Below are 9,683 nucleotides of genomic sequence, written 5' to 3'. Positions count from 1 at the left end.
ATGGAAACCACGCGGGATATTCAAGGGAGGGAACTGGTCACACGTTGCTGGAAGGCTGAAAGAACAGGAGGACCCTGAAAACAGACGAGAGTGACTACAGGAACTGAAGGGAGACGATGGGCTTTCCAGATCCGGGAGTTCAGAGCGGGGACCCCAACAGCTGGTCCTTGGACCTCGGAGGGAGGGGCTCAGCCCCGGGTCCAGACGACGTGGCCCTGGGGTGAGGTCCACTGCAGGGTTAGCGCTGGGTTAGCTGAGAGCACCGCCAGGCTGGTGCTGGGGCTTCGTCTCCCCACGGTCCGGTCGTTCGGGTTTCGCTCCAGCTGGGTCGCGTTTCTCATTTTCCACACCAGCCTAAGCCCTGGGGCGGACTTCTCTGCCCGGGACACGGGTGCACTCCTCTGCAGGTGCCACCACCTTCTCTGTGAGGCCTTCCCGGCCCCTCTGGGCTCCACGTGCGTGGCGCCCCCTGGCCGGCCCTCGGTGCGGGGGTGGGGGGAGGGGGGTGGGGGTGGGGTTGTTTAGAGCTCCTTGGAAGGACCTTGGACCTGATTGCCTGCCCCCCTCCCCGCCCCCACCCCGCTGACCTTGCCCGCCCTTAGTATGTGGCTGCACACCCTGAGCTCGGGCAGCGCGGGGGCCGAACCCGTGGGTGGCTGAGGGCACGTGCGGGTGGCATCCTTCCGGTTGAACAGAGGGACCGACCGCCAGAGAGGCCGGAGCCCTGCCCCATTAGCTTTGCTGTCGCGTCGGACCCGCAGCCTCACCTTGGGCCACTTCCAGCCATGAAGCTCCTCTCGCTGACTCTGGCTGCCCTGCTGCTCCTGTCCCAGCTCACTCCAGGTAACCTGGGCCTCTTGGGGAGGGGCAGGGTGTGGAGACTGAGGCCGGCTCACGGCGTCCCCAGGCTCCTGGCCTCAGGAGCTTCCCTTTTGGAACCACGTGGAGGAGGCGCCCTGGCCGGCAGCAGGTGCCAGGTCTTAGGTACCAACCAGACACCCGGAGTTTCTTGCTCAGCCACCCCATCCATCCCTGCTCTCTCTCCCCGGGAGCAGGTGCGGGTGGCCTGGCATGTGAGAAAGAATGGAAGGGGGGGTGGGGGCAAGAATACAGAGAAAGACAGATACCATATGGTTTCACTGTTATGTGGATCCTGAGAAACTTAACAGAAACCCGTGGGGGAGGGGAAGGGGGAAAAAAAAAAAGAGGTTAGAGTGGAAGAGAGCCAAAGCATAAGAGGCTCTTGAAAACTGAGAACAAACTGAGGGTTGATGGGGGGTGGGAGGGAGGGGAGGGTGGGGGATGGGTATTGAGGAGGGCACCTTTTGGGATGAGCACTGGGTGTTGTATGGAAACCAATTTGACAATAAATTTCATATATAGGGAAAAAAAAAAAAAAAAAAGGAAAGGGTGGGCAAGAGAAGGAGGAGAAGGCAACCTTTTACAAAACAGTCCCCAGAACGATCCAGGCTTTGTAAAGATCACAACCACTTAACCGGAGAGGAAAACGCACACACACTGTTGCTGCCCCTGTGACGGACGCTAGGGCCACAGAGATTAATGACGTGGCCCTAGGGGAGACAAGAGACAAGAGAATTCACAACCCGAAGTGACATGAGACAGAGGGGCTCTAAGGGTCTGAGGTGCACATGGGAGGGGCCAGCCCAGTCTGAGGGCCAGGAGAGTCCTCCTGAAGGGGTACCCTGTGTCCCGAAACGTATGCGGAGATTAGAAGGGACAGGCAAGGAGAAGGATGCAGAAAGGGCGTCTCAGGCAGAAATCAGCTTATGCGGAAGGTCCAGCCGTGGGAGAGAGCGTGGCGCCTTCAGGGAACTGACACACGGTTGGGTGGGTTAGGGGCCCGGCCGGGGGGAAAGCGGAGGAAGCGTTCAAGGTCCAGGTCCGGCCTTGACTGCCAGGTGAGGGAGCCATGGGGAGGCTAACGGGAGGCGGGGGGGCCACGGTCAGACGTGCCCATTCGACTACCCCCAGCCTGGCTATGGGGCCCCTCCCGCCCAGCCTGCGGAAGCTTCTACCCACACCCGGGCTTTCTCCTAACCTTTCTGCAGAGCCAGGATATGTGAATTTCCTCAGCCAAGCTGACCTCAGCCCTTGTATCTGCCGGTGGCAAATGTCTGTCACACCACGCGGCACAGGGCAGAGAGGAAAGCCTCAGAACCGGGGGGGGGGGGGGGGGCGGAGAATGCCCCACCGCTTTCTAACCCCCTGACCTCCGGCAAGCGGATGGGTTGCTCAGCATTTCAACCTCCTCCTCTCTCAAACTGCTACAACAATGGCACGCGTGGAACACGCCGAAACGTCGGCGCGTGACACAGTGCACCTTCTTTATTTTCCACAACCCATCTGAGTTTTCCCGGGAACCCCCATCCCGCCCGGCAGAACAGTCACGAAGAGCAGGACCCATCATCAGGGGCTGCGCCGAACGTCAGCACTTAACAACTCCTTCTCGTCTTTTCGGGGTGAAAGCGGCTTTCCAAGTCAGTGCAGTCTCTTTTGAGCAACTAACTACTCAGTCTGGCAGCATTTCTTCCTTCTTCTGTCCCGCCCTCCCCCCTCCCCTTCCTCGGACAGCATCTGGGTTTAGGAGAAGGTGGTGCGATAGGTCATGAAGGAATTAATCGGTTTATTCAGTAAACATGGTTGAATGGATTTCATGTCCTGGGCACTGTGACAGGTTGGGGGGGGGGGGTGGGGAGCAGTGAGCAAATCAGAACACAACAAGGTGAGCAAAATTTCTGGTCCTCTTGAGCGTACATTCCATTGAGGGAGGCAGAAAAGGTTTAAAGACGTAAGTGAAATAGACGTAAGGGCAGCTGCTAAGTATATGAGCAGCATGGGCTGGGAGGGGATAGCGAGTACCAGGGGGAGGGAGGTTTGCCATCTCAAAGGGGTGCCCACGAAATGGCTCACTGCGATCTGAGGGAGGACAAGGGGTGAGGTACGTGGATTTGTGGGGAAGAACATTCAAGCTGAAGGGAATATCAAGTGCAAAGGCCCTGGGGCAGGAGCATGAAGAGCCAAGGCAACCCTGTGCTAGGCCTTCATTGACTTCGGGGACAAGGTCCCTCATTGAGTGGCCAGGGAGTGTTCTGGCACTTGCAGTGTACTGGATCCCATGGCTGACGGAAGCTCTCGGTCCTGTCGAGAGCCCCGCCGACTGAGCCCTTCACCTCAGCTGTCTTCGATCTGGTCCCCAGGTTTAGACCGTTCGCCCCTCGCACACACCACCTTCTGCATCAGGGGCTACTCTTGGCAGGTCCCTCAGGCTCTCAGTCTCTTTTTCGCATCTCCACCAGACACAAGGCAACTTGAGGGTCTTCTGGATCTATTTTATGCCACAGCAGAGCAAAGGGAGACACACGAAGTCGATTTAAGCACCCAGTTTCCCCTGGGGAGAGCACTTCCCTCTACTTCCTACTAGTAATAGAGACTGAGTGGAAGTTTCTTTAGCTGGACCCTCAGCCTTTACCTCTCATGGCTTATGGTCAGGTGGTTTTATCTGACTCCACCAGGTCACCTAATATCTAAAGGAGCTCTTTGAAATTGGGACCCCCGACCCTTTCTGATACACTTGGGTTTTAGAGATCATTGTCTTGCCATGAACTAAAACAACTCATCTCATTTCAGCGAAACAAGGACTGTCATTCTATCTCTGTTGCATCCCTTTCCCCGAAAGCCCAGAAGCTGCCCGATTCTGCTTTTTGGCAACCAAGGGGGGGGGGGGGGTCTCATGATTAAAGGGGAATGAAATATATACCACTTTAACGTGTTCAAAATAGTAAAGTTAGGCTCAGGACATATATATAAAGAAATTCAGGAGATTGGAAATTCAGTGGAAATTCAGGACATACCTATAAAGCCCAAGAACCCAGCAGAAATTAGGTTTGGGGGGCGGCGGGGGGGACATGTCGCCTACACTTCCTCTGTGATACCCACGTTATCTCTCCTCACGGCAGCCAGAGCACCTCCTTTGTAACTGTCATTACAACCCTGGGCAATCAAACATCTGGTGGCTAAACCGGAAGTCCTCTGAGGGCAGGCACCTATCTCTCACTTGTTTAGAGTGGCATCTCGAGCGAATCGGCTTCTCAGTCTGTACCTGTGAGTACTTCCCTAGGACAGACATCTAGAAAGGAGATGGCTGGGTAAAAACTGTGCACGGTTTTAAGATGTTGTTGAGTTTTTTGCTAAGTAGCCTCCAGAGAGGCCAAAAGAGAGTGTACGAGGCCGTCTTTCCCCTCACCCTCGCCAGGAGTTGTAACAACCAGAGGCGCCCGGGTGACTCAGTCCGTGAAGCAACGTGGCTCCAGAGGTTTGACCAGGCTCAGGTTCTATCATTTTTGGCAAACTTTGGATGCTAATAAGGTTCTTTCATCAGGAGGCACAGGATATCTTGGTTGTCTCTCTTTTAGTGACATTCACGGTTAATGCGCAAACTGTAGCTGATGCTCGTAACTTTGAGTTGATGCTCAAAGCCCAGTTACGTTAATTTTTCGGGCACTGCAACATGGTGGCATCCTATTATGTGATCGTCACTAGTTAGCTGGAAATTAATTATGCTGAAATAATAAAGATACTCATCCTCTACTATTTGGTTACTCAGTGGTACAGCTTATATAAGAAAGAATAAATGCTTGGTGGTTTTTCTGGGTTTCTAAAGGTTTAGGGTTTCTAAAGATTAAGGAGAAAGACAGAGTTGAGGTAAAATGTCAATGAAGTTGTGTTTTTGTTTTGTTTCAAGTTTTTATTCGAACTCTCGTGGGTTAGCATACAGGGTAATGTTGGTTTCACGAGTAGAATTTAGTGATTCGTCACTTACATATAACACCCAGGGCTCATCCCGACAAGTGCCCTCCTTAATGCCCATCACCCATTTAGCCCACCCCCCATCTCCCCATCCCCATCAACCCTCAGTTTGTTCTCTATAGTAAAGAATCTCTTATGGTTTGCCTCCCTCTTTTTTTTTTCCTTCCCTATATTCATCTATTTTGTTTCTTAAATTCCACATATGAGCGAAATCATATGGTATTTGTCTTTCTCTGTGAAGGAGTGTTTGATAGACTTCTTGTGCAAAGCAGTTAACATCAGGCCGAGGCTGAGAAATGGATTCAGGGTCCCATTTCCATGGAAAATACAAAATTAAGAGAGATGTGGAATTTCATATCCTGAAACCCCTTCTCTGACACTCTGCCTTTGGCTCTGAAATCAAGGCTACTTTTCTGTGTTGAAAGACTGGCTCCTCAGAAAAGTATGGAATGTTCCAGTCTTGCCGATATGATTTCAAATACAAAGTTTCAGACAGATGTGATTTGAGACTTTGTCATTTTGTTAGGTGACAAAAAGCAGTTTCACTGGCTCATAACTGGTTATCTGGCGTGACAAGATATTCTAGGCTCATCTTGTACAACTCTTGCCCCAGATCTTGAATTCTCCATTTTTTTGAGAAGCTCGGACTTTTTTTTTTTTTTTTAGTAGGAAAATGGTATTTCAGAACCATGATCTAGTTGCTAAAGGTATTCAGTGCTATTAAATGGGTCCTTCATTTCACATCTTTTCAGTAGACAGAGCCAATTGGGAAAATCAACACACTGAATACATATAACATACCTCATGAGTTCATATTAATAGTGCCTAGTCAAAGGGGTCTTATTTAGACATGATAGGGCACACTTAATGAGTGGTGTTCCTATCAGGAGAAAACGCATCACTAACAGAAGAGTGCACCCAGGACCAGAGTCTTATTGGTAATACCCAGGAAAAGCCACCAGAAGCAAATTCATGGGTCCCAGAGGTCACACTATATTGTTCAAGTTTGGTTGGTTGCCTCGTGGATGCATTTACACACACACACACACACACACACACACACTAGAAAAGTTTCTGGGAAATGTGCATGTGGCTTCCTCACATGGAAAGATGATGTCTAATGCCAGCTGATGGTGGATAACAGTTTTCTGGAATTCCTAGGATCATCAAGTGACTATGGAATTATTTTTAGTGACATTGTCAGCGGCTCAGGTGACTTCCCGAATGAGCACGTGGAAGACTCAGGCACTCCACTGGACTTCTCCAGTAGACTGTTGCTCTAGAGATTGCCATAGCATGAAACCTACCCCCAGTGCCGGTGAGCCAAGTTAGCTTGGTTCCAAGCGGTCCAGCTCTGTCTTCATCACCACATGAGAATGGATGTGTTACAGACAAGTGTACTCATCCCCAACCACTGAGGTCAAGAGCGAGAGTTTGACTCCTGATAAAAAGGCAATAAATCGGGGGCGCTTGGGTGGTCCAGTCGGTTAAGGGTCCGACTTCAGCTCAGGTCATGATCTCACGATTCGTGGGTTTGAGCCCCACGTCGGGCTCTGTGTTAACAGCTCAGAGCCTGGAGTCTGCTTCGGATTCTGTGTCTCCCTCTCTCTGTCTCTGCCCCTCCCCTGCTCATGCTCTGTCTGTCTGTCTCTCTCCCTCTCTCTCTTTCTCAAAAATAAATAAACATTTAAAAAGGCAATAAATTGTTCCAACTTAATCCAGCTGTGCGGCAAGGAAAGGGAAAAGAGCTGGGCAACACATTGTGGCCTTTTACAATTCTCTGGGGGAAGAAACAATAAACCTTAGACCCACGAACAAATTATGAGTCTCTTAGGCTTTCAAGACCTTATGAAGTCTTCTGTCAGTTTAGCAGGTTTTCATTTTAATTTATGTTGAGTCCTGTCTATTTCTTTTTAAAAAAAATTTTTTTTTAACATTTATTTATTTTTGAGACAGAGCATGAACGGGGGAGGGGCAGAGAGAGAGGGAGACACAGAATCAGAAGCAGGCTCCAGGCTCTGAGCCATCAGCCCAGAGCCTGACGCGGGGCTCGAACTCACGGACCGCGAGATCGTGACCTGAGCCGAAGTCGGACGCTCAACCGACTGAGCCACCCAGGTGCCCCAGAGTCCTGTCTATTTCTTATGAGGGTTGAGAAATAATAAGGGCAGCATGATTTTTGGCAAAATTACCATTTCGTAATTAAAGGCCCAGTAAAAAGAGCACTCTGGTCATTAGACAGGCAAATAGGGTTTCTCAAATAGGAAAAGACAAACTACAAGTGTTTTTGGTCACAGGAAATGCTGTTGCCTCCTGGCAAGAAAAAGCATCTAGTCCTTCACAGAAAAGGCGGAGAATAGTGAGTCCATATTCAAATCCTTGAGATCTAGGGGGCTGTATAAAGAGTCCCTGAGACAGTGGGTCCTTTTCATGTCCTGCTTTTCCTGTTTTTCCAGGGTTATGAAGCTGGCAGGTGGGACATACACTAAAGCTACCCTCACAATCAGGGTACATGTTGTCTTAGAATAGTTTATAAGTTTTCTTTACTGTGATGGGTCCCATTTTCCCCCAAGCTCCATTTCAGATAGTCTAGAAACACCAGGTACCCGTCTTCGGGTCTCCGTAACACGACAGATTTCTCTCAATAGACTTTTTCAGAACCCGGTCCTTGTGGTGGCAGTTTGTTCAAGGCTCAAACGAAATTTTAAAAGATAATTAAAGGAGCACCTGGGTGGCTCACTGGGTTAGGCATCCGACTCTTGCTTTCGGCTCAGATCGTGATCTCGTGAGTTCGAGCCCTGCGTGGGGCTCTGTGCTGATGTGTGGAGCCTGCTTAGGATTCCCTGTCTCCCTTTCTCTCTGCCCCTCCCCTGCCTGCTCTCTCTCTCTCTCTCTCAAAATATATAAATAAAAACTTAAAAACAAACAAAGAAACAAAAACTCGTGGTTGGAATAGCAAAGTTGTTCCAGATTTGTGTGCCTCTAAGTTGAGGCTGCTGGTGCCATCACAACAGCCCCCCAAACTGCTGGTGCCCCCCAGACTGTCAGAACACTTCGAGAGCTGTGTTCGTCAGCTTTGCAGTTTGTTGGTTGGTCAAGATTCTGGGCCAGGAAAGGCACCGAAAACAATATGGATGGGTTGTTGCCAGGGGCACCGGGGGAGGAGAGAATGGGAGTTACTGTTTAATGAGTGTAAGAGTTGCAGTCTCATAAGATGGAAAGAGTTACGGGGGTGGATGGTGGGGATAGCTGCACACGGGGTGACTGTAACAGCTTGTACACTTAAAAATGGTTAAGAGGGTAGACTTTATGTGATGTGTACTCGACGACATCAAAGAAAAAAACCTAAGTACAACTGCCTTCTTAATGATAGGACTTGGCAAAAACAAAACAAAATAAGAATGGAACTATGAAGAGAGGGATGGAATGTTAGCCAAAAATAAAAACAAAAACAAAAAAAACAGCCAATATGGATGAACCTTGAAAACATGATGCTGAGTGAAAGAAGCCAGACACAAAAGGCCACATTGTATATGATTCCATTGGCGTAAAATATCCACGGTAGGCAAATCTATAGAGAGGAGGGCCAATTGGTGGTTGCCCGGGACTGAGGAGAGGGGTGCAGAGTTTCTCTTTGAGATGATTAGAAAGTTCTGGAACTAGATGGTGGTCATGTTTGCACAACATTGCGAATGTACTTAATGCCCCTGGAACTGTACACTTTAAAATGCTGGGGATGTGGGGAGGGTGCATCTGACTGGCTCAGTCAGAGGAGCAAGCAAGGACTCTTGATCTCAAGGTCATGGGTTCGAGCCCATGTTGGGTGTGGAGATTATGTAAAGAAATAAACAAACTTTAAAAACATAAAAATAGGGGCGCCTGGGTGGCGCAGTCGGTTGGGCGTCCGACTTCAGCCAGGTCACGATCTTGCGGTCCGTGAGTTCGAGCCCCGCGTCGGGCTCTGGGCTGATGGCCCAGAGCCTGGAGCCTGTTTCTGATTCTGTGTCTCCCTCTCTCTCTGCCCCTCCCCCGTTCATGCTCTGTCTCTGTCCCAAAAATAAATAAACGTTGAAAAAAAAATTTTTTTTAAACATAAAAATAAATAAAATGCTTAAACTGGCAGGTTTTATATGTTCTTTGTATTTTCGCACCATTTTTAAAAAAGGAAAGAAAAAGAAAAAAGGAGGCTAAGGTCAAAGGCAAGGGAAACTGAGGACCTTCTATCACGTCTGCTTTAATAGCGCTTCTCAGGACTAACGCTGTCTCCCAATTCTTCTTTCTGTGTCAGGCAGCACCCAAAAATGCTGGAATCTTCACGGTAAATGCCGCCAGAAATGCTCCAGGAAAGAAAGGATCTATGTTTACTGCACAAACAATAAACTGTGCTGTGTGAAGCCCAAGTACCAGCCAAGAGAAAAGCTGTGGTCAAGTTCTTCGAAGCCTGAAGCCATGAAAACGCAGATGAAGCTGCCCTCAGTCTGACCCCAGGAGATTCCTAAATTCTGTCAATAAATATGTGTGGCTGATCTCTGTGTCTGCCTGTTAGTTTGCAGGAGTCCCCTTGCAGGTGGCCCAGGACGTCAAAATATTTTCATCATTGGGACGCCTGGGTGGCTCAGTCGGTTGAGCGTCCGACTTCGGCTCAGGTCACGATCTTGCGGTCCGTGGGTTCAAACCCCGCGTCGGGCTCTGTGCTGACAGCTCAGAGCCTGGAGCCTGCTTCGGATTCTGTGTCTCCCTCTCTCTCTGCCCCTCCCCCACCCACACTGTGTGTGTGTGTGTGTGTGTGTGTGTCTCAAAAATAAATAAACACTAAATGTTTAAAAACGCAATTAAAAGACATTCACAGAAGAAGG

The 9,683-nt window shown here is 49.7% G+C and overlaps 1 protein-coding gene across 1 annotated transcript; it reads left to right on the top strand.

Annotated features, from left to right (window-relative positions):
- Positions 1–618: 618 nt before the first annotated feature.
- Positions 619–9,353, top strand: DEFB123 (defensin beta 123). Its single transcript, XM_047852998.1, has 2 exons — positions 619–843; positions 9,116–9,353. Exons 1-2 carry the CDS (start codon positions 786–788, stop codon positions 9,307–9,309), a joined length of 252 nt encoding a protein of 83 aa, XP_047708954.1. The 5' UTR covers positions 619–785; the 3' UTR covers positions 9,310–9,353.
- Positions 9,354–9,683: the final 330 nt, after the last annotated feature.

The sequence above is a fragment of the Prionailurus viverrinus genome, chromosome A3, assembly GCF_022837055.1.
Source record: "Prionailurus viverrinus isolate Anna chromosome A3, UM_Priviv_1.0, whole genome shotgun sequence".
In the NCBI taxonomy this organism is placed as follows: Eukaryota; Metazoa; Chordata; class Mammalia; order Carnivora; family Felidae; genus Prionailurus; species Prionailurus viverrinus.
This window is presented reverse-complemented; position numbering and strand designations above follow the sequence as displayed.